Genomic DNA, 24,702 nt, shown 5'->3' with positions numbered 1-24,702 from the left:
ATTACAGCACTAATCTTATGTAATGGCAGTGAGCTCACCGCCCTACAAAGCACTAATTATCAGCAGCGTTTTCCAGGGGATGTGAAAAACCCCCCTCGTGGGGCAGGGGGCCCTGGGCACTGCCCCAAGTTGCTGTATGTGCTTAATCCATAACATGAATAGCTCCAAAGGGCTCCTTGTCTGCTCTGCCTGCTCACAAGGGTCCTTAGCAAACACAAAGGGGGAGCTGCCAAAAGCAACACCACATTTTTTTTCTCTCTTTTTTTTTTTTTTTCTCTTCCCCTGTTTGGATGGGTGTGCTTTACAGCTGTAAGAGTTACCATTCACAGAGCTAAGTGAATTATTTAAATTCGATTTTGCTGGTGTATTTTCAAGCTTCCCGTAGTGTCCCCTCTCCCTTTGATCAATTATTAAATGCCCCAGCTGATAATGTAAGTTCTGTTGTTCTGTACTTGTGTGTTGCATCACATTTAAAGTATAAAAAGATCCAAGCAGGCAAATTACTCTGGTCACACGGTTGTGTGAGTGTTTGCTTCCTTCTCCTGCAACACTGTGGGTTTTTTGCCAAATGTGTTTGTTTTCACTGCTTAGAGCCTTATAGATAATTGTGGGATGAAGATTGTGCTTGAGACATACTTGAAAGTGTTGTTCACTGTTGCAGAAATGCTGGGAGAAAAATCTAGAGTAAAGTGCAAGAACAATTTAGATTCTGTAATTTTCTAAATGTAAATAAAGACTACATATAGCCATTTTCATTGCACTGTAGACTGCATATCAGAGGGAAAATAATGTTCTCCCACACCAAAGCCAACAAACAGCCCTATAACTACCCTGAACAGAAGAAAAGCAGAGCTAGCAAAACTGCTCTAAAAACCACTATATTATTCTCCCCTGCCTCTTGAATCCATCAATGTAATCATACCTGAAACATCTTGAGCAGAAATTGGCTTGATTTTCAGGAATTCATGATTAACAAAGCTCCAAAAGAGCTGGGGTGCTGCAAGTTCTCTGAACGCACCTCAGGGGCTGCTCTCACCACCTTCACTTTTGGGACAAATTGTCTGAAATCAGGGACCAGGCAGATTTGCCAAAGCTTGCAGCTTCCTGCTGGTCCACACAACCTCAGGTGATGCTCCCAGCCCCAGACCAGTGTCAGTGGTCCCAGCTCTCACTGAATTTGCTCCACGTGTGAGGATCTGCACTAACACAGCTGCCAACAACTCCTTCCCCTTCATACAAAAAAAAAGGTGTTGTTGTTTTTGCCCAAAAAATTGTTCTGCTGTGTGTCCCATCAGCTCGAGAACATGAATTCCAGCTCTCCCACCCAACAGAACCACTGAGAAGTTATTTCTTTCAAAAACAGAAAAATAAATAAATAGGAGGAATAAAATAAAAAAGAGGGCAGGGACATGATGTAGATGAGGAAAGATTGCTCCCTACCATCCAGGTACAGCACAGCAAATCAGGAAAAAAAAAAAAGCAGATACATGTGAGCAGTCATTGATCCCTCAGCTTACTGTAATTAAAGCCTATTTTATTCTGCTCATTGGAAAATGTGCCCTAAGCTTAGCCAAGGAGCACTTTGAAGATATGTTCTGGTCTTAGCCAAGAAGATCCCAATTTGTTTGTAAAGAAAATTTTAAAAAAAGAAAGACAAATATAAGCAAATTCATTTGCCAAAAAAATATAACCTGTAATGATAGACCAGTTACCTGAAAACCATTTTCTTTATGCAAAGTGCCACCTGAGCTGACAATTAAACTTTAGGGCATGAGAGGTGGGACACAACCACTTTATTCAATTAATTTTGTTCTCTCGAGCCCAGTCTGTGTTTGGGTTGCAGTGGGTACAACAAGCTGAAAATGTGTGTTTCACCAGCAGATGGTGAGGCTTTATCTGCACAAGATTGTGCCATTTTGCCTGAAAGGCAGGAAACTGCTAACTGGTGTTGAATTAAAACCACTCTACAGTTAAGAAACAAACTTGCCCAATCCCTCTGAAATCTCACAGATAATGATGCATCAGACATTTCAGTGAGGCAGATCAAAAAGCTTCCTCAAGGTCTCGTTTCAGGACCAGAACCTCCAATAATGTGATTTAGGAGTGGGCCTGTTTCTATTTATTAGGATAATTTTTCTTGTCCTCAAAGCTGGGGTTTTTAATGGAAAACAGGGAGACTCAATGCAAATATGGACAAAAGTCATACGGGCTGAGAAGATTTAAACACTATTTCTTGCTTTCTCACTGAATTTGATTGTATTCACTTCATTATTCAAGACACTAACATTTTCCTCCAGGAACCCTGAGAGCCAGAGTGTGAATTTCCAAGATCACTCTTCATCTTTTCCAAAACTTGCTTACTGGCACTATTTTTCCAAGTTTAACATAAATTCCAGTTGAAGCACAAAAAATGTGCACAGGAATACAGAGGGTTTGGGTTTTGGGTTTTTTTTTTTTTGTTGTTTTTTTTTTCCTGACTGGTGCTGCTGGTTTTGATGAATTCTTAACAGCGAGTATTTTCTATAGGCGTGAAAAAGGAATAATTCCAAGGTATCAAAAGTGGCTGACTATACTTCATCCACTATTAGGTAACTAAACAGTCTTTTCCAGAAGGGCTGAGACCCTGTCAAGGCTACTTTAAGTTCAGTGTAGGTTTCCCAGCAAGAACCTTAATTCTATATTCTCATTTACATGCTTTGCCCAAATATCATGTTTAATGGTGGCTGGCTCTTGGCTTCAGTTTAAAAAAAACCTGGAAAAACACAACTTGTCAGGGGCTGAAAATGTCAAAAAATTAATGATTTCCTTCCATTGAACCCATTGGTTGGAAAACGTTTTAGGTGCAAAGAAAAAAAAAAAAAGGTATTTTATCCCTTTTCCCAAAATTGCCAATAAAATCTCTGGCAAAAGAGTTGCTGTCAGTGTGCTGCATATTTCTGTTGGTTTCCTTGTGTTGGTGGGGAATGAGTACCCAAGTAATATAAAGCTTTTTCTGTGTCTCCAGTAGTGAAGCCTGTGCTTCAAGCATTCCCAATTCCCAATTCCAGGGGCTTGCTTTGGTTCAGAAGGAAAATTTGTGTGAAAGAGAAACTTGTCACCCACAGCATGTCTTGTTGTCGTCGTTGTTGTTGTTGTTAATTTGCTTTTTCTTTTAAGTGCACAAAGCATAAGAACTGTCAGGGATTTATTTTTAATCCATAAAACCTCATAAAGTCATGCAAACATGATTTTTTGGATTGGACCAAGCTGTTATTGGAGAAAATTCAAGGAAGTATCAAAATAAAGATGAATGTGCACCACTTGTAGCTGCACAATCACTCTTCTGATAGTATCTCCAAGAAAACTGATATCAGGGGGATCCCCAGCACACTTGACAAATTTTTCCCCATGCCAGAAGTCTTGAATGGAATTGTGAATAGACAATATTTTTTGGAGAGTGCATAGAGCTGGGAAACAAATTTAGAAACAGCTGAATACACATGCACCCTGATATATAAAACAAGTCAAGGCTATTTAAATTTTGGCTATAGGCAAGAGTCACCTCTAAACTCAGAAATTCAATTTAGAGCCTGAGTGTTGGTGTAATGATGCTGGTTTTTATGATCACAAATTATGCTAATGAATTTAAAGCCATCATAAATCTTGCTCACCTGCACACCCATAAAAGAGGCAGATTTTCCACCTGCATAGTATTTAAATTCAGTGCAATTTTAGGAGAACATCAGGGAAATAGATTGGATGCATGTATTTAATTATGTTATCATTCTTATTAATTACTAGAGAAGTAATAAATCATTGTAACAACAAGAGTGGTTAGAAAGTATGAGAAATAAGTTAAAAGCCAAAGAAAAAGGAACAAATGAGGCAGCTGCTCAGAACCATGGGATCCAAAAACCATATGGAATAAGTTATGAGGAAAATCTATTGAAGCAATGAACATAAATGATTTCAGGAGACACCTAAATTGTTTCCGAAGGAAGAGACAGAGGGAAGTGGTTAAAAATGAAAGAAAAATAAGGTGGAAAAAAAGATCAATCAAAGCAGAAATCTGTTGGACAGATGGTACTACTCTGTTCCTTGAATATCTTAATTTCTTAACATTGAAAATTACAGTAAAAATATAATGCCCATTCGGTCAGTAGCCTGAATTAAAAAATATGATCTCAGCTCCAATTTTAATTTCCTCAAATTCATAGAATCTCAGAATGGTTTGGATTGAGAAGGACCATGGGCAGGGACACCTTCCACTAGACCAGGGTGATTAATTAGTGTCACAACAACTCTGCTTTTGGAATATATAAGCACTATATATTATATATATTTACCTTATTTTACAGCTGATGTCTGGAATCACCAAGGGGGCCTTGGTACCACCCTGAGCCACCAGTGAGGCAACAGAAAGCTTCACCACCATTTCCCACCCCTCTTTGCTGTCACCTGCCACACACAGCCATGTCCCCAAGAAATGTCTGGTTTATAAGCCCTTTAAGAGCACTTTTAGGTTGTGGTTATTTACATGCAATGGCAATAAGTGAAGCCTGCCTTGCCCCAGGTGTCTTTCCACACCAGCTGCAGCCACATGGTCTGCAGCAACAACAGGTGTGTCCAGATGCTCTCTGATTTAAAAGTTCACTACTGGAAGGGAAAATAATAACCAGTTTGGGCTTTTTCTTAATGTAATGTTCTCCACTGGGTGCTCAACAGCAAATGAATCACCTGTTCCTCCTACAGAAGAGATTATTTTGGATGGGGAAAAGTTTGATCATTTCCTACATCCATCAGCTCTTTGATTTAGGTTTTTCAATGGTGGGTGAAGATGTTTTCCCTCTCCTTCTGCTGATTTTCCTTTTTGTTTAAAGTCAGGAGGTATCAACAGCATCTTAAAGTTTTATGCCAGAATTAGGGGTTACAGGCCCCCTGAACCAGCTGAGGATGTCTGCTGCAGAGCTGCACCACAGAGCAGGCTCCAGAAATACTTGTGAGGCTCCTCTGTGCACCCCAGAGACCCAGCAAAGGCCAAGAGTGGAGTGCCAGGTCATCACCCAAAAATGCATCCTGGTGCGTGAGGAGATTTGCCACACACGGCCTTGCGCAAGGCAAGATCACAAACCAGCTCCAGCAGAGACCCTTAAATTACCACAGTCTCAGATTTTTGAGTATTTCTATGTGAAACCTTAGAGAGCTCCCACACATACAATAACAGGAACTGAGAACAAGACCTTAGAGCTAAACCACAAAATATTAGGTATCCCAAAATGAATTTACTGGCTGTTTGCTTGGGTCCGTATTTAGCGACAGTGGGGGTTTTTTTTGGCTGTTTTTTTTTGGGGGGTTTTTTGTTGGTTTGTTTTTTTTTTTTTCCTTAATGCAGCTTCCCTCATTGCTAGTGGGAATTTGATAAGCCACCACAAAAAGAAATGAGTGAGTGATTTCAGCTCAAAGGCATCTTACCAGTGGGCTACCATCAGTCCAGCGGAAGTCACGCTCAAACATCTTGTCATTGAGGCCAATCCACTGGTAGTCATGGCCAATACCTAGGGAACCAGAAGGGTGTTTTCATTAATTTTCCCATAAATGGAAGAGGCTTCACCAAAGAAAATAATTTTATGCGGAGTGAATCAGACATCCTGTTCTTAAGATTGTTTCTGCTCTTTGTGCTAAAGACTGGTTTAGAGGCTCTTTTTCAGCTTCTTGGTTTTAATTTGGGATGTGTATAAAAATGCAGATTCTCATCTAACAGTTTTAAAGGACCCTGTCTCTTCACTCCCAGGGATGTCTACTACAGCAAAGAGAGTTAATTTCCTACCTGAGAGGGTATGACAGGAAGAAAAGAAAAAAAAAATTAAAATCACATATTCTAATCCACATTTTTCAAGCTTTGGTTGGGCTGTGGCCATTGTTGTCTAAATTTTACAATACAACACAGTAGCTATTTCTTTATGCCTAATTATGGAGGCATTGTGTTGATGTCACCATGTGCACAAAAATGTGTGATATGCACAAAATACCTTAAAGTCTCCAGAAAACAAAATGTTTCAAAAAGACTCAATGCCAAAACAAAAGTTCTTGTTCTCATCCCGCCCCCAAAAAAGTATTTTCTATTTAACAAATAATAACTTAATAGTGATGGAAAACTTGTATTAAGTGCAGAAGTAAGCATTTATAACACAAAGTGTGCCTTTTATTTAACATTTTAAAGTATGTTTTAAGTTGGAGATGCAAAAGCTGAGTGGTGAGGAGGAGATCTCACCATCTCTACACCCTCAGTGATCTCTCTTGTTTAGAGACACAGAATATCCTGAGCTGGATGGGACCCACAGGGACCATCAGTTCAGCCCCTGTGCCTGCACAGACACCCCAACAATCCCACCCTGGGCATCCCTGGGAGAGTATTTCAAATGTTCCTGGAGTTCTGGCAGCAAAGGCTTTGTCTTTGCTTCCTGGAGCAAAGGCTTTGCCTCAAATGCACTTGAATAAAGCGCTGCATGTTTTAAATTTTTTAAACAGCTCTTTTGCAGAACCTATTCCACCAGTCATCAGAAATTTTTCCAACACCACACGGGCAAAATTAAAGGAAAATCCTTTAGTTTTGATCAGAAATCTAGAGCCTTGAGGCCATGCCCATTCCCTGGGGAGCCTGGGCAGTGCCCAGCACACTCTGGGATAAGAACTTTTCCCTAAAGTCCTACCTCAACCTGCCCTGACACACCTTCAGGCCATTCCCTGAGGTTCTGACCCTGCCACAGGGAGCAGAGATCAGAAATGCCCCTCAGAGGATGTTGGGGACCACACTGAGGCCTGACCTCAATCTCTCTTCTCCATCCGAACCACCCAAGTGACCTCAGCTCCCGTCCAGACCCTTCTCCATCTCCACGCCCCTCCTTTGGACACTCCCTGACACCCCCAGCTGTCCCTGGTGTGGTGTCACCCGCGGTGTGAGGCAGAGGAGGCCCGTGGGTACGCACGGTTGACGAAGATCTGCTCCTCATGGGAGAGGATGCTGGTCAGGTGTGCTCCCTGCAGGCGGCACTCCCGCTCCGCCGTGTCCCACGTGCGCCGGTGCGCGAAGTACTTGTAGCACTGACCCTGGAACTTGTGCCAGCCGTAGTCACAGGTCTCCGTGTCTGCAGCAGTCAGACAAAGCACATTCCTGTCAGTGCTCCAAAATCAGGCATGTTTGGTGGGTGCATCAAAACCAGGCGTGTTTGATCAATGGAGCAAAATCAGGCACATTTGGTGAATGGACCGAAATGAGGCACATTTGGCCAATGCACAAAGACGAGGCATGTTTGATCAATCAACCAAAACCAGGCACGTTTGGTCAATGGACCAAAATCAGGCACATTTGATCAATCAACCAAAATTAGGCACGTTTGGTCAAGGCACCAAAACAAGACATATTTGATCAATGGACCAAAATCAGACATGTTTCATCAATGGACAACAATCAGGCATGTTTGGTCAGTGCACCAAAATCAGGCACATTTGATCAATGGACAACAATCAGGCATGTTTGGTCAGTGCACCAAAATCAGGCACATTTGATCAATGGACAAAAATGAGGCATGTTTGGTCAATGGACCAATACCAGGCACATTTGGTCAACACACCAAAACCAGGCATGTTTGATCAGTGGACCAAACCAAGCATGTTTGATCAATCAACCAAAACCAGGCACTTTTGGTCAATGGATCAAAACAAGACATATTTGATAATCAACCAAAATCAGGCACATTTGATCAGTGGACCAAAACCAGGCACGTTTGGTCAGTGCATCAAAACCAGGCACGTCTCATCTACACCAAGGGATTTTCTGTGGGACAAAGCTTCAAGAAAAACCCATTTTTGTCAAGGCATGCAAAATCAAACACTCATCATTTGAACCTCATTTTCAGGTAGTTCTGCTTGCCCAGTCTCGGTACACCCATCCTTGAGACCTCACTTTCAGGCAGTTCTGTTTACCCACTTCCAGCACAAACTGCAAGACTATTACTTATCTAAGGCATATAATTGCAATTGGAAACTTTGTGGGTTTCCACTGATTGAATTGAGCTGAATCTGGGCAATTTCAGAAGACATCCACATCTGTCACCCTGGATGGATGAAATCCCTGGATGTTGGACTGCAGTGAACCTTCATTTCACCAGTTTTCTGAGCCTGTATGTGTGGATGGGAATTTTTACTTGCAAGGACAAATGGTTCTTCAAGTCACTGTACTAACTTAAGTTTGGAAGAAACTGATAACTCAAAATTATATGAAGGGAAATTATTGTAATTGTTTAGTCTGCAGGAGCAAAGCTGCAATATTATCTTTCTGAGCTCAGGCCTCCAAATCCTCCCCCAAAACCCATCTTTCTTGATGAAGTCAACTTTAGGCATCAGTTTGTTAGGAGGTTTGCAAAGCTGAAATAAAAAGTAATGAAATTGCACATTGCCTGTGCTTGCATGAGGCGTGGTGCTGATAAGAATGCATCACAGAGAGGATTCACACCAGCCATGATGCACAAGAGAAATGAACACAAGCCTTGGAACAGGAACAAAATGGATTTGACGTTAATTATTCTGTCAAGGTTAGGCAGCTGTAAACAGAATAGATGGCAAAAAAACCCCAAGAGTTTCAGTTCCAAGTTTGCTTCTGCAGGGATGAATCACAGGAAAAAAATCAGCATTAATAAGATGGGCAAAACAAGTGTCTGATTGTGTGACCTCTCAGCTGTGCTTGAGGATGGGAAGGACCTGCCAGTGATAAGAGGCAGTTTTAGGCAGGAGTGGGAGAAACAACAGGGGAAAGGCAGGCAGTTTGAAGCCATGACAGATGCAATGGCATCATAAAGGACATTTCAGCAAGAGGTTACAGCGTGTTTCAGCCACAGCTATCTCAGCACGGGATGGCTCACCCTGAGGGGCCTCAGGATGCTGAGGAACAGAAACACAAGGCCCGGCCTCCCCCACCCCACCCACCCACCTCCCCACCAGGAATCAGCCACTTCCCAACAAATTTTATCAGCCCCCTGAGCAAAACGGTGTCTGAAGCCTCTCCAGAGGTGTTCCAGCCTCTGCAGAGTTATGGAGATGTTCTGGGCTGGAAAGTGGATTTCTCATTCTCAGTCAGTCAACGCAGTCAGGGGTCAATAACATTCTCTGGCCAAAGGGGCTCTTTTTGCCTGAATACAGAAACAGCCAAATATTGCAGTACATGCCAAAGGATGATGGCTTCAAGTACCTTAACTAAGGGATTACTTAGGTTTGAGCTGCTACTACCACCTAAAAAGCAGTTTTTCCCAGCACAGGTTTTTAATTCACAGCAGGAAGAGGCCATTTCCATCCTGATTCACCAAATTGTCTATTTTTCAAAAAAAAAAAAAAAGGGTTTAAATCTCCCATGACACAAACTAGATTTTACATGTACATAAATGGATTACAAAGTGCAAACAAAATGTGGCAAAAGCCACGTCTGAGGCTTATCAGAATTTCTCTGACACTAATAATGTAGTCATTGTCTGAGGAGTCTGATATCAAAATAGTTTCCCAAAAGTCATCAGTATTGACATAAATGTACCAAATGCAAAGACATAATCAAGCTTACACTGATTATGTCCCTTCTATTTCCAGGAAGCTGAACTGTAGAAAACTGCTTGTGCCTTGAGTCATCCCAGCTATAAGAAAAGGAATGTAATCTACATAACCAAATTGTTAGCTTTTTTATCTTTTCCCTCTTTGTATTCTGTGTGAGGTGCAGGCTGCAGACACAGCTTTAATCTCTGGCATCTAGGTAATTTTTAAAGTTTAGTCTGCCTTGGGCTTTCTAGAACATTTGTTTAACCACAGAGAGCTGACTAACAGACCTATTGTGAAGGCACTTAAGATTTTATTATTTATCTTGTTCAGGGACTCCTTTGTCCCACAGGAAACAAGTCAGATAGTAACAAGGAGCTGAGAAAAACGTGGCCAGAGAGGATTTCCAGGCTATTCTAATCAAACCTTCCCTGGCTTCTGCTAGGGAAGAAGTGAAGGATTTGAGAGAAGGCACACTTGAGGGGAGGCAAAGGGGCTTGAAAATACAAAACTGAGAGGACTGTGTTTACTTAGTTAGATATAATGGCCTGAACATGAATTATAACACAATTTCTCTTACAAAAAATCACACAATTTCTCTTCTAAAGAAAAAAGGTGCCAAACACTGACAAAAAGTTAAGTCATTTTCTGCACCTGTGTATATCCCAAATCTTAAAAAAAACCAAAACAACAAAATGGAACAAACCAGAACTATGGCTATAAAATACATGATGTTTTTTGATGCTGGAAAAGAGGATTTTTTTGTTTGGGGTTGGAGAGTGGCTGGGGATTCTGGGGTTTTTCAAAGCATTTTGCTTTTGTTGGCATTTTTGGGGGTTGGTTTGTTTTTTTTTTTTTAGAGGAGAGGTTGACAAGAAGAGGGGAAAAAACATATAAGGGAAAGAAAGATCCAAGATGATAGAGGATGAAAAATGCAAACCAGACAAGTAAAACTGTGAGGACAATTTCATCTCTGCAGAGCTTTGTCCTCCGTGTGCAACCCTTACTCAAGGAAAGCTGAAAGGGTGACAGAAAGGTAAAAGGGTTCCATATGGGTATAAATTTTCCGTGCCTTTACTGAACCACTGAATTAGTGTCTACTGAATTAGTAGACACCAATTGCAGGTAAATTTTCTGACCCAGCCACAGTGAGCAGAGTAGGTGCAAGCGCTTATTGAATGCAATACTTCACATTCATTGTGTACCCAGCCACAGACTCGTGTAACCTTACTCCAGCATCTGACAGAAGGACTGAAACACTGCTCACCATATTTGTGGTGTTTTAAAACTCATCCAGGGTTTATGACAATTTACAGGGGTTTTCAGTGGTGTGTGCAAGGAGTTAGTCTCACAGCTTCTGTTCTCTGTAACTGCAGCTGAACATGTGTAACCACATCCCTTAACACTGCACTTAAAAAAGAGTTCTCAGTGGGTTTGATACATAAATAGGGACTGGTTTTTTTCAGTGCTGCTGTCAATAGGTCCATTGTCTTTAAAGAAATTCCAGAAGGGGCTTAAAGGAAATAAAGACTGACACAGGTACCAGAACATAATGAGAGTCTTACTCAGCTGTGAATTTTATCAGTGACTCTCTCCTTCAGCTAATGAGGAAATGCTGGAGGCCACTTAGCCCACACATCTCAAGGAGAAACCCATTTCTCTAGTAAATATCCAAAATAATCTCTTTTCAGCTGATAGACATCAGTAGGAGACCATCTGTTTTCTGAAATTACCTTTTCCCTGAGCCCTTCTCAACTACTTCAACCCCAACCAACCAAGCCCTGGGAACAAAGTGAATTAAACGAGACTGGAGTAATCACAGACATTGAAACAATGAACCTGGGTTATAAGAACACATGATTCCTGGTAGGGTGGTTAAAAACCCACCGTTGTTTTGTTTTCAGAAACTGGAAGAGAGCAGCTGGTTGAATTATCCCAAGGAGGCGCATTCTGTTACAAACACACATGTGCCATTTTTGCACACATGTCCAGCTGCAAGCAAGCCAAACCTTAGGCTTAAAACATTCATTGAGAGCAGGTAGACACCAGCTACAGCAGAAAAAGGAGAAAAAGAAAAGGAAACTCTAGCCAGCTGAGGAAGGAAGAGGAAAATCCACAGATGTGTCTGTCCAGTTCTCATAAAGAGAACTTGCCCTTAAAATCGAGGTTCAAGTTGCAAGTCTCTACCATTTCCTGAGAGTTGTGATAGGGGCTTTTCACAGAGGGATGACAATGAAAAGATCATTGATTGGCTCTCCCAGAATAAAACTCCCAGAATAAATCTCACACCAAGATTTACTGTAATCTCCTGTCACTCTTTGGGAAAGTGTTTTGGGGATATTTATGAATTTTAAGGGGCGATGTTCAAATGTCAAAAAGTGACAAGCAGAACATCCATCTTTCCTTTGAAAAGGTGGTGGGCAAAAGAGGGTATTGTCCCTTTTAATCTCACTGGCACCAGAAGTGATGATTAGCTTAACTGAGCTAACAATCTAGTTCAAAGGCAAACTTTTGAGGGAACTTTCAGCTGCACTATTTCTAACATCTGACAAATCCAGCTCGCTTCAGGAAGATGTTCCCCGGCTCAGATTGCTGAACTCTTTCCACCTGGCAAGAGGAAGGGCTGTCAGGGAGCCAGTTCCAGCTCCCCGAGTCTCAGGACTGATTTGCCTCAGCCTGGATTAGATCACCCAGAAGGTTCCTTCAACTGCACCACCTGCCAGAGCTCCCTGCCGTGCAGCTGTGCTGTCCCCTGGTCACATCCCCTCCACATGCTGACACAAGCATGATACCCCTGTCCAAGATCCCTCAGTCCAGAGCAGTCCCACAGGGGCACTTGGGTGAGATTCCGAGCTCTGCATTTCCTTCTGCACCAGTGCAGTGGGTGCAGATGTGGCGACCTGCTCTGAGCTTCATTTCCAAGGGCAGTGCATGCTCCCTGCTCCCATTCCCTCCCACAGCATTTTGAATGCTCAGCACTGTGCCTAAGAAATCCCTTCAGCCTGATTCTTTTTTTTTTTTTTTTTGAAGCTTTCTAAAATGAATAGTATATTTGAAATTAAATTTAAAAAAAAAAAGAAGTAATGAAATATAATCTTGGTGTGCTGAGCTCCACCTTTCCTGTGGCACCGAGGTGCACATTCTGTCGTCCTGGCTGGTCTTTAAATCTAGTGAGGTCAGGACTGATGCCTTGAAATAAAGCCTGCTTGCCAGACAACCATGTCTGAATTGCCAACACAGTTTTATTTTGTCTGGTGGAGTGGAAATTTGGCACTAAAACCTTTTCCCAAGTCCCAAACCACTGCAGGACTTTAAGTGGAGGAAATTTAAATTCCAAAGCTGAGAGAGCACAGCTCTGGTTCTGATTGACAAACTAGGAAATGTTCCCATTAACCACCTAAAATGCACTCTCAGGTTGGTCATAAAAAGCAGCTTAAAGCTACCATGGCACTCAGAACCACTCACTGCTATGGATTTGCTGGAATGAAGGGGAGGAGGAAGGGAGTGAGAACATTTATTTGTTTTGGTGTGAAAACACTGTCAATTTTTAATTTGGGAGGCAAGGCTCAGAAAGCCTTCTCAAGTTACAAGGTTAGCCAGACTGATGAAAAGGTTAAACAGTAAAAATGCTGGAGCTGATCAGCTCTGAGATTTTTCATCTTTAACAAAGATCTCTACAGGTTGAGCTGGAAGAGTTTGCAAACCACTCTTCACTGAAGCTGAGAAACAAACATGAAAATACACAATATTAATTAAACAAATCCAAAGGTTTAGTTCATTCACCTGTGGCAAAAATCATTCAGCTGAAGGAAAAAGAAAAACATATTTTCATTAGTTTAGCAAGCACTATTTCTTTTTCCCACGGAAATGCCTTCATTAATTTTAATGACAGAACAAATGTTGCTACCCTATTCCTCCTCCCACATATTGAGTAAGCATCTTGCACTGCAAATGTTTCCTGTAAATTCTGTGAGGTTTCTTGCAGGCAATTTTCTAACAACTACAGGCACTTGGATATTCAATCTTATTTCAGCTGTTCAGCATAGAAAGCCTTTTACAATCTCCTTGTGATGATAATCCTGCACCTACTTTTCCTAAAAGAATCCCAGCACAAATATTTTTGAAAATTGTAGGATGAAGTTGTCAAAGCTGTGGTCCCCAGTGGAGGAATATATAATCTGTCTTATTCACTAACCTATTCCTACTGATGCTTTTTGGAGGTGATGGGTTCTGACATGTCTCTCACACCACATGTAATTTTTTAAGAGAGAAACTCAGCCACAAAGTAACTCTGCTCTCACTCATTAAGCATCACTACAATAATGAGAGAGCCTCATTATGTGTCTTCCCTGCTGTTTGCAAGGCAGCATAAACAACGAGGCTTGGAGCCACCTGAAAACTGTTGCTGAAAAGCAACACCTGAGAGCTGTTGTTTTGACACAGAAATTGCCCCACATATCAGTTTATGGTTTGTACATGGCTTCCACTCAGCTTAGCATGTGGACAGGGCTTGTGCAAAGTGAGAGATGGGAAAACACCCTGAACCACAAGTCAGGGAAGTCTAACAAAAATCAGGAGCTCTCCTCACCACTGGTGACTTCCCGCAGATTTTTGTCGGATTCTTCCACCTTCTCATTTTTAGGAGGCCTTGCCCTGTTACTCCAGAAGGATTTTGGGCTGGAAATGAGTGTGCAGCAGCACAGGTGAGGGAACAGCCCTTACCTTGCTCACAGAGAGCCCCAACGTAGCTGGGCAGGCACAGGCAGGTGAAGGTGTTGAGGCTGTCGATGCACGTGGCTCCGTTCCGGCACGGGTTGGACTGGCACTCATCGATATCTGCAGCAGAAAACAAAACTGGTTTCATCACCCTCCCAGCTGCCAGCAGGGAAATGCTCTGCAGCCTCAGTCAGGCTGGTGACTGGGACCAGTTCAGAGCAGAAGAATGAAGTATTGCAAAAGATCCCAGTGGTGGCTGTGGGGATGAGAGGGAGGAATGCCACGCAGCCTTCTCCTGGTGGAAAATCTGACTCGTGTGCGTGACCCTGGCACAACAGAAATTCCCATTAACCACCAGGGGCCTCGAATATCTTCATGAAACTCAAATATTGGGAACCAACTTATCATTTAGCATTAAACAGACTGCTAATTTCAGTCTGCAGAGCAGCAGGCTCTGGATTCTCATTGGTTTGCATTTCTCATTTCTTTCTTGTCTAATCTTATCGAGATAAGGACAAAACATCATAGCACTCACGGTCTCGCACAGTAAACAAATAACAGGTCTGTCCCTGCCTCTTCTAGCTGCTAAAATACCTTGTCTTCACCTTTTAAACTGGAGCACAAGTTCATTTTATACAATTATTTTCAGCATGGGTTGCTTTTGCGCAGGTTGTAAGCTAGTGTGGCTCCTCATGAAGAAGACCATATGAAGTTTCCTAATGAGTGCTGTTCCTCTCAAACAATCACAGCGTAGACTTCCACACAGATTTTGCAAACATCTCCATCCAGAAATGAACTGCTGGTTGTGGTTCACTCATTAAAATATAAGAGAGAACCTGGACATAATCTACAAACAAACAGCTAGGAATAATTGCTGCATCATGTAGCAGGCTTAAAAATATATATATTTCTATTTTAAAATATGCTCTGGTCAAATTTTATGCTGGTCTTACTTGTTCCAGTCATCTTATCATACTTTGGCTGGCTTTCTGGAGGGAAAATTGGTTATTCTGAACCACACAGGTGAGTCTCTTGAAATCTACAGTCACAGGAGGTGCAAAGATGTCACAGGCAACTGGAAGAAGTTCCTCAGCTGAAATTGTTACCAAAATACTAATTTGTACCAAAGATGCATATGATTGTGATAATATCTAAAATTTCCCGCAAAAATTTTCAAGTTTGTGTTTAGTTCTCAGCTTCCCACTCACATTTGGGAATATTTTATCTTACCAGCCTTTCAAATAACTATGGTAAGCTCTTAAAGAAGTATCCCAAATATTAATGTATATTTTTTTTATTTGGTGTGGTTTTGAATTCAATGCTGTGAATTCCAGCTCCTGCAGTTCATTTGCAGTTCCCTTAACCCCTGTGTGTGTGCACAAATCTGTGCACTTTATAGAGAGAGGGAAAAGGGGAGAAACAATGGGGAACTCTCCATTTAATTGTCCCAAAGTAAGGCCTCGGTGTAAAATTTCTCAAATGTCCATGCAGCCTTCAACTCTAAAGCACACCAGATCTCATGTTCAAGAGCTTTAAACTCGAGTTGATCAGCAGCCAGATGGCACCAGCTTACCTAATTCACACTGTTCCCCGTTGAAACCTGGCAGACAGGTACAGATGTAGAAGGAACCACGAGGGTAGCAGGTACCACCATTGAGGCAGGGGTTGCTCTTGCATGGATCTTGACCTGTTAAACAACGAGAAAAAGGAATTTGACTCCCTAGTTTCAAGGAAATGGTGAATTTTTGATTTTCAGGAGGAAAAAAGAAATAAATCTTTCTTCATTGCTGCATTGGTGGTGCAGGCTTTACTGTAGTTACAGAAACTCTATTAACGTACCCCTCAAAATAAGATTTATAAAACAGTAAAGCTGGTCTTCAGGCATCACTACTTTCAACTTAAGCAACAATATGGCATTTACTACGAACAATGTAAATTACTCTTGTAATTACTTTTTTTTTTCACAGCAATTTGTACTGTATTTGGCAGTCATGATACTCTGCTGAGGATTTAGTTTGCATGACATGACAATTAATTATAGCTGAAAACAGTTAAACATATGCAAAATGAATGGAAAATGCTTTTTTCTTGAACAGGGTTAGTTTATGCAGAATGACAGGGTACACAGAACATACTGACTGGCTGCTTGTACTGAATCAATCAACCCCCACCAAGTCTTATTTCTTTTCTCACACGTGTGCTTCCCACCTGCCTTTCTCAAAAATACACTTAAAGAATACAAACAAAGGCTCTGAATGCATTCGACTCTGGACTGAACATGAAGATAAAAACTTACCTGCTGTGAAATCGTCGGTTGTTACTGGAGTTAGCGTTTAAATACCATTTCCTTGAAGAGCTTTATGCCTTCCAGTGATGTTTATTTCCACTGAGTTTAGATACCTGGGTATTTGCATTTGATTTCATGCCTAGGAGCACTCACTCACACAGTCAAGTCCACACCAAACCATTTCTGAGAGTTAGTTTCTCACAGTGAGAGGGAAATCCTGAAGACAGCCCTTTCTGATACACAAAAATGAAGCCCTGGATTTGACAACTTACATAATAGATAAGAGAGTTCTGTAAATCAGAGGCATGAGAAAAATTAAGATTTTTTTTTTTGGTCGTGTTTTCCCAAAACAATCTGACTAGGATTTATGACCAAAAAAAAAAAAAAGTTATAATATCTATTTTACTCTTGCAAATTAGAGATGCAAAGTCTTCTTACAGTACCAAGCCCCCTGTCTAGGCATGGGAATGCAGAAGGTTCAGCTGAAAGCCTCCAGAAGAAAATCCTATGTGCAAAAGTTTAGGGTTGTAATTAAGTAAGTAAGATTTTCACCTTGGAGGTTTTGGAAAGGTTCTGATCCCACCCATTAAATAGGGTGCTTGTTTTAGGACTGCTTCAGTGAAAGTCACAAACATAGGGCTCTATTAAGCACCTTAATGGTATTTTTTTGTGTGTTTGCTGTCTGTTTATCCTTCTACAGACTGGATATTTCCACAGTAAACATTTTCAAATTGCCAGCTACCTGGATTATTTGAGGAAAAAATAATAGTAAACCTATAAAATCAATCCAGTCCAGTTCTTTCCTCAGATGTATCTGGAGAAAATATGAATTGAAGTAATACTACTGGCATCCCCCACGTATTTGATGAAATGGTTCCCAATACCATCATGGAAAACAAAATACGGTGGCAAATTATGTCTAAGAAAAAGTTCTGTAATTTTTTGAGAGACTGACACTGCATCAATGACTTAAACCTACAGACAGGCTGAGAAGAAGGTCTTGGTTTTCTCTTGTGTGGAAAGCTATCTTGTAGGTCAAGAGAAGTTCAATTTTATAGAAAATTCTGATCCTAAAACGCGCACCGTTGCTTTCTAGGTCAACTGCAAGATGTTAAAAACAACCCTTCACAGAAACCAATTGTGCAGGAACTATCACAAGAAAAGTCACCAGGTAAAATCATCTGTTGTAAACCGGCAAATTAAATCACTCCAGCTGATTTCCCTACCACAACCAATGTTACCTTCCTGCCTTTTAGAGCTGGCCGGTTACCTCCAGTGTGATCCAGAGCTCCATGGTGGAAAGTCACTGGCCTTGGGGTTTCTTTTGGCACCCCCCCATCCTCTTCCACTTTGTGGGGGCCACAACCAGGCTGATTTCTCAGCTGGAGGGTGACGAGGGCCGTTGCCATTTCACGCAGAGCTCTGACTGCCACACCCCTCACCAGAGCCCAGGCAACGCCTTCACAAGTACCACAAACACACATAACACCACAAGGGATCACATTTTGGGGAAGTTACCTGGAATTTGCACTGCTGTGCCTTCAACTGAACCCACACTGGTGCCAATCACGAAATCTGATCCGTTCGTGACTTCCGGGAGGGAAAATGATGAAGTCACAGTTTCCACAGTGTTTGGCTCCTCAGAGCCCAGTGTTGGTGGCTCCTTTTGGTAGGGGCTGTTCCCAGGGGCAATGCTGTTGGTTGCAATGTTAGAAGAGGTGGTTGTGATCTCCCCCTGGCCAAACAGAGCCGCCTGTGTTTCTGTGCCTCCATCCAAAAGCTGGGAAGGCGAGGTTAGCATAGTAACTGCTTCCTGGCCAGGTTTAAATCCTTCACTTTCAATGCTGTTGGGTGAGTCTGAAGCAGTTGTGGACACGAGCCAGGGGTTCTGCCTCTCAGCAGTCCTGTCTTCCTCTTGGTGGGCATTACTGACTCTCCCTGAGGAAGCTTCCACTTCCGTTGTGCTGACTTTTGGAATATCTGTGCTCGCTCTTTCTCCAAAACTCAGAAAAGCAGTAGGCAAGACATGTATTGATGGAGAATCTCCAGAAACAGCAGCTTCTTCCTCACCAGCTAAATCAGTTGCAGGGGTTTCTGTCTCCTCTGTCCCACCTGTTAGAAGCCTGCCAAACTGAGGAGTGCTGTCTGTGCTTGTGCTGTCTGAAACAGGCTCAGGAGAAAGCTCCAGCAGAGAGGATTCTGTTGTGTCAAGGAGGTCACTGGTGGGTGGTCTATATGTTGCTGTAATATCAGAACTAACCTCTTTGAAGATTCCTCCTGATGAGTGATTGGACTGATGTGGATCCCTTGATGATGATGATGATGATGATGATGATGTGCTGGTAATGATTACCTCGGGGTATTCAGATACTGTGTTTACTAAATGAACAGTTACTGAGGATTGAGGAGTTTGAGGAACAGAATAAAAAGTCACTGGATCTGTCTCCTCGAACTCTGCTGATGCTGATTTTGTGTTTGTGTACACCGTGGGATGATTCCCTGCACCCTTGGTAGGTGACACAGTTGTCAGCTGGGATGTTGGCTGTGTGGTGACAACACTTAACTCAAGCTCACCAGTTGTCAAAGCCTCTTCTGGCTCACCAGTTACAACTGGTGTAAGAGAAGGAGCCACAGGCTGATTATCAGCCAGCTCTTCTTGGCCCATCCCAGAAAAGCCAGAGATTGTTTCACTTTGATCTGCTGTTACTTGGCTGTTTGCTGAAGTACTCGGCTCATAGGTGTCTTCTGTGGGGCTGGTCACAACAGGTTTGGACTCATGAGGCACCCGAGGGCTTGCCAGAGATGGCACTGTAGGAAGGAAAATGCCCAGTTCAGAGAGTTCCGTGGTGGTGAGAGTTTCTGTTGCAAAATTCATGTCATTCCCTGAACCCAAATCCATGTCACCTGAGGTTGGTCTGTGCCCAGAAGTCACCTGCTCTGTAGTTGGTGGACTGGAAGTAGTGAGAGGAAGATTATCACCAGATCCAAGTGTCTCTTCTTTGGCTATGGAAAATCTGGGAGTGGAATAATATTTCTCCCCTTCAGCTGTCGTGCTATCATCATAGCCATATGTTGACTGTGTGACAGGATTTGGCATTGTCTGCACACTTATTATATCCTCAGGCATTGATTTGGAGTGATCCATGTCTATAATAGTTGTTTCTTCTGGTGGGGTTTGCAGCCGTTCTTCAATCAGGGTAATATCACCGTAAACAGAAACGTTCAATATTACACTCCTTTTGTCATCAATTATAGGAATAATTTTTTCATATAATCCAGTGTCACTTGGTAGCTCCTCTGATGAAGCCGTCTTTGGATGAGCAGCAGATGGATTTACCAAAACCTCTGTTTCTTCTGTAAAAAGGGAGACTAGTCCCGTGATTGCAGTCTGTGATCCATCTCTCGGAGCCTCTGTGGTCATAACTTTGGAATAAACAGGTCCAGGAACACTGGATGAAACATTTAGTTCCACTTTGGATACGGTGGGTATTGAGAAATGGGAAAACGTATCAGGGGAAGATGACTCTGAAACACCAACCCAGCCAGATCCTTCCCCAGAGCCCTCAGGTAACACTCTGCCCATCACTTTTGTTGCTGATGTTACAAGAGATTCCTCTGTTTCAGGACTGGGAGTTCCATTCAGTATAACAGATACAGGAGTTGTGCCACCTTTAATCAGAAAATGTGAATTTTCCTCTTGAGAAATAGCTTTAGACGTGGGTGTTGTCTTATCTGTTTCATTTTCTCCTCTCCCATGGTCAGTTTCCTTTTCCTGTGGTTCTTCATTCGCAACAGAATAATGTGTGGTGTCTTCAGTCTCTTTAGAGATGAAGCTCTTGGAGCTGTCTTCTGCTAAAGCTGAGGAACTGGGGAACGTGGAGGTGGGGAATGGGTCTCCAGTTTCTGGCAGCAGCTCAGCTACAGCACTTGTGACTTCTTCATTGACTTCAACATTTGCTGGAGTGCTTCCTTGTTCAAAGTCCTGGGTCATGTCAGTGGAAAGTCCAGGCTCCATAGTCACAGGGTGAGAAGTTTCAGGGCTTGAGGTACTCTTGATTTTTTGGACAACAAACGGCACTACAGAAGGAAGAACAGCAAGGTCGTCTCCTGACCCCTGTCCTGAAAACAGGGGATCACCAATGAGCTCGTTATTTGACAGTTTTTCTTCCTCAGGTGTCAGGAATGTTCTGGGAATATCTTTAGTAGGGAAAATGTTTTGCAACAGATCTTCCTCTTGCTCTACAACTGTGACTGGAGAGCTTATGTATTTCCTTTCAGTTGTTACAGCCTCAGTTACTCTGTCATCATTAAATGGCAAAAGTATTTTTTTAACAGGTTCAGTTTCTAATTCCATTTCTTCCAGATAAGGACTGGGAGTTGGAAAATTTAAAAATCCCAGATGTTCATGGCTAGTCTGTGTACTTTTAAAGAACGGGTCTGTTGTTGTTTCCTCAGAAGTTTCCATAGCTTTTGGTGAAATTTCACTTGGTGCCTCTTCCCCAGAATGTATCTCTTCCATCAAAGGAATCTTTGTAGAAAAAGTTCTCGCTGTGAGCTCACCAACAGTTTTCTCCTCAGTTCTCATGTCCCCTGCAGTCCCCATGGAGGTTACCTCATGTTCAGAACTTGTGACCTGCTCATCAGGGTCTGTAGTGAAGGCAGGACCTGGAGGTGATGTGCTGACAGCTTGTCTGTCATCCTTTTCCCACGTTTCTGGTCTCCCGGTAGGAGCAACTGATGTTTCTGCAAATGATCCAGTGGATGAGTCTGGTTCTCCAGATCCCTGGTCAGTAATTGAGAAATGACCTCCAAGTATTTCTTCCGTAGGTCCATTAGACATAAGTTTTGTGGTGCTGCTGTCATCTTTGAATTCTTCCCCAGAGCCATGCTCAATCAGGAAAATCTTGCCCAAGGAGACAGTTGAAGAACCAGCTCTTGCATCTTTGCTCTCTGTAGATTCAGCTACTGCTTTTTTACTGCCAGTGCCATGTGTCACCAAGCCCTCATGAGGGTTGTTACTGACCACAGATGCTGGAGATGATGTGGCCTCACCCGTTTCTGAATCTCCAGTTTCAATTCCTGGTGCAATGTGAGATGTTATCTCTTTTATGGAACCAGATTTTATGTCAGAAGGAGCTGTGTAGGTTGGTTTTGTTTCCACGTTTAGTTCTCCTGGGTTTTTGGTACTAATCATATCCAGGGACGTCTGACTTTCTACTCCAGACCCCTCTGTGAAGCTCTCTGACCAAGCACTCAAAACTGTTACTGCAGGTTCATCTGTGGGATGTTTTTCGTATTCTGTTGTTGCATCCTTTGGTGAAGCATCATCTGTGCTGTAAATTTTCCCTTCATACATTTCTGTTTGTGTTTCAGCGACAGTCCTTAACGGGACTGAAGTCAAAGTAGCAGACTCGATGACAAAATCTATGTCTCCAGAACCTGGATCACTAAATGGGGAGCCAATACTTACCACTCTGCTTGTAGAACCCCCTGAAAATATGTCTGCAGGCTCTTCTGCTGATCCTTCATTTACAAAGAGCTCCTTCTCCCTCAAGAGAGGAACAGTGGTGACCTTTTTAATTTCAGAACTTATGGTACCTGGTACTGTTTTTCTGAGGGGCTCCTGACTTACAGTTCTGACTTCACTTGTAGTGCTCCCAAGTTCATTCAAATCCAAATTTTCCTCTGCAGCAGTAGCTGAATTTTGGTGACCTGCATAAACAGTGGTGTGTATTTCCTTTTCATCATCAATACTCTTTTCAGTTACAAGAGAACTGGCAAACACTTTTTCCGTTATTAGCTCAGACACGGAGTTGGTGGCAACAGTTACTTGAGGACTTTGATCAAAAGCAGGATAAGGAGTACTTATAGCTCTGGGCAAAGCAGAGGTGATTCCTGAATCAGTTACAGAAAATTCTGTCAGCAGTGCTGTGCCCGAGCCCAAAGAAATATCTTGCATTGAAAGTGTTTCTGTTACTGCTATTTCCTCTGTCACGGCTGAAGTTACAGTGATACTATCTTTCACATCTCCAGAGCCTTCCTGCACCATAAAAGAAGCAGCACTCAGCTCAGGCTTTGCTGTATGACTTGTGTCCAGAATGTTTGCAACAGGGGAATTTGCATTAAGTTTAAGAGTTGTTTTATAATGGTCTCCTGGAGCAGGGGTTGCCTTTTCTGAAATAAGGTCAGTTACAGCATTGTCTACTGTAGCAGGAACAAAAATTGCCTCCAGAGAAACAGTTACAGCAGAACTTTCCGCAGTAAATGCATCAGGAGAAGAGGTTATACCCGAATTCTTTTCGTCATCTTCCTTTCTTGACCCTGTCACAACTCCTAAGACCGAAGTGGGCAGATCAGATTCAGTGGAGCCATCTCCAGAGAATTCACTAGGAACCAAAAGCAGGTTTTTGCTATCTTTAGTGGAGCTCTCCTCAGTTCCCTGCCAGGTCATGGTCTCTCTGCTGTTTTGCAGAGACTGCTCGTGTGAAGAAGTGGTGGCTATTGATTTATCTGTTGTCACAACTTCAGACTCCCCGCTATAGACAGCTTCTAACATTGCAGCCCCTGAGGTTGGTTGTGTGGCCTCAAACGCCCCTATGACTTCTCCAGCTTTGCTTGGTTGCATAGTACCAGAAGCTTCAGATTCATTAATGATGAATGTGTTTGTCTCGTTTATTTGGGAAAAGGTTACATTTTTGGAATGTGCAACGCTTTCAATTTGGTCACTCCTGGCTTCCTCAGCTTTTGTGCTCTTGGGTGCACTGGTGACTTGTTGCTTCCCATTGATGAACTGCAGAGCTGGAGGGGTTGTTACATCAGTAGTATTTTCACAGTCTTCGTCTTCTTCAAACTCTGCATAGTTTGAAAAGAAAGGATCCAATATTATAAATTCAGAGGAATCCTGCACAGAGTCTGAAGTACAGGGTTCAGTCTGAGCTGACTCTGCATCAATGTGGGTTTCATCTATTGCATGAGGAAGCACGTGGCGATTGAACAGATCCAAAAATTCATTCACCGGGTGATCTGCAAGAAAAAGAGAGTTTTTCATAATCCCTAAGTAACAGCAGGCACATGAAGTACAAGCAATCCATTGGAGAAGGGAAAAAAAAAAAACCCAAACCAAAAAAAACCCTGAAATTCAACAATTTGTGTGTGTTCTCCTGTTGACACAAAGTTAAACTCTGCCATGGGGTATGACTGTCTAGTTGGAGCCCCTCTGCATATTGAACACATTGGTTTTTCAGTGCTGTTCATTGCCACATGCCCTTGGTCCCAAACCCATGCCTGAGTTACCTGCTCCTACATTTTCAGCAAAGATGAGGAATGGACAAGATAAAAACCATTTTTTCAGACCAACCTGCTGCAACTGCTTCCAGGGATTTAGACACTAACTAACCTCTACCAATAACTGAACCCAGGCAAAGCTAAGCAAGGCAAAGTCTAAAATAAAATAAGCCACAAAAAAACTCCCTCTGCATCTCCCTTTTCCCTTTAGTACAGAATAATTCAAATTACTAGGAACACCATAACACCTACATCAATCACTCTTCCCTAGACTTGGACCCTAGGACAGTGAATAAAGTCTTGCTTTACAAAGTTGCTGCTACTTGGAATTTTAAAGCATTATGCAGCAAATAAGAAAAAATATCACAGATTCAAACATCAACTCCTACTCAGAGGGTAACATGACTGAAGTCCAGTAATTTTCTTCTGTTTACCACTAACTTTGAATTATTTACATACTCCTACGGGTTGCAAACCTCTCACAGTTTTTTTTCCTAGGTGGCCAGGCAGATAAAGAGGAAGAAAGAAGATTAAGAAGGCAAGATTTTAGCTGCAGAAAGCCTCATTAATTCCTCCAAGATTTATGATCCCAAATTCCGTAGACACTTTTTAAACTTGCCCTTCCAGCACAAACATTGCTTCAAACCTTGGGTTCCAGACAATGGAAGCTATCATAATTAAAATGAAATAAAAAAAAAATTAAAAAGAAGGACACAACAGACTCAGAAACAAGCCCCAATATTTCAAGCTTGGCCAACTGACTTGAAATGGTAAACCTTGTGCTGAAATCCTATTCCATGAGCGTTTCTTTCTTCTGGATCTCTGTTTATAACCATTTCGGCCAGAGGGGATTACTTTCT

At 42.2% G+C, this 24,702-nt stretch overlaps 1 protein-coding gene across 2 annotated transcripts in view; it reads right to left on the bottom strand.

Annotated features, from left to right (window-relative positions):
• VCAN (versican) overlaps nucleotides 1-24,702 on the bottom strand; it is a 99,103-nt gene that overhangs the window by 9,475 nt on the left and 64,926 nt on the right. Inside the window, exons 8-12 of one of the 2 annotated variants that reach the window (XM_066568851.1) lie at nucleotides 18,077-23,581; nucleotides 15,845-15,958; nucleotides 14,278-14,391; nucleotides 6,966-7,124; nucleotides 5,452-5,534 (exon numbers count right to left, since the gene is read on the bottom strand). In XM_066568851.1, the coding sequence (XP_066424948.1) occupies nucleotides 5,452-5,534; nucleotides 6,966-7,124; nucleotides 14,278-14,391; nucleotides 15,845-15,958; nucleotides 18,077-23,581 (5,975 nt within the window). The remainder of the gene's footprint in view (nucleotides 1-5,451; nucleotides 5,535-6,965; nucleotides 7,125-14,277; nucleotides 14,392-15,844; nucleotides 15,959-18,076; nucleotides 23,582-24,702) is intronic. The other variant, XM_066568852.1, reaches the window with a different exon arrangement.

The sequence above is a fragment of the Molothrus aeneus genome, chromosome Z, assembly GCF_037042795.1.
Source record: "Molothrus aeneus isolate 106 chromosome Z, BPBGC_Maene_1.0, whole genome shotgun sequence".
In the NCBI taxonomy this organism is placed as follows: Eukaryota; Metazoa; Chordata; class Aves; order Passeriformes; family Icteridae; genus Molothrus; species Molothrus aeneus.
Note: the sequence above shows the minus strand (reverse complement) of the source record. Positions and strands in the feature narration are given on the sequence as shown.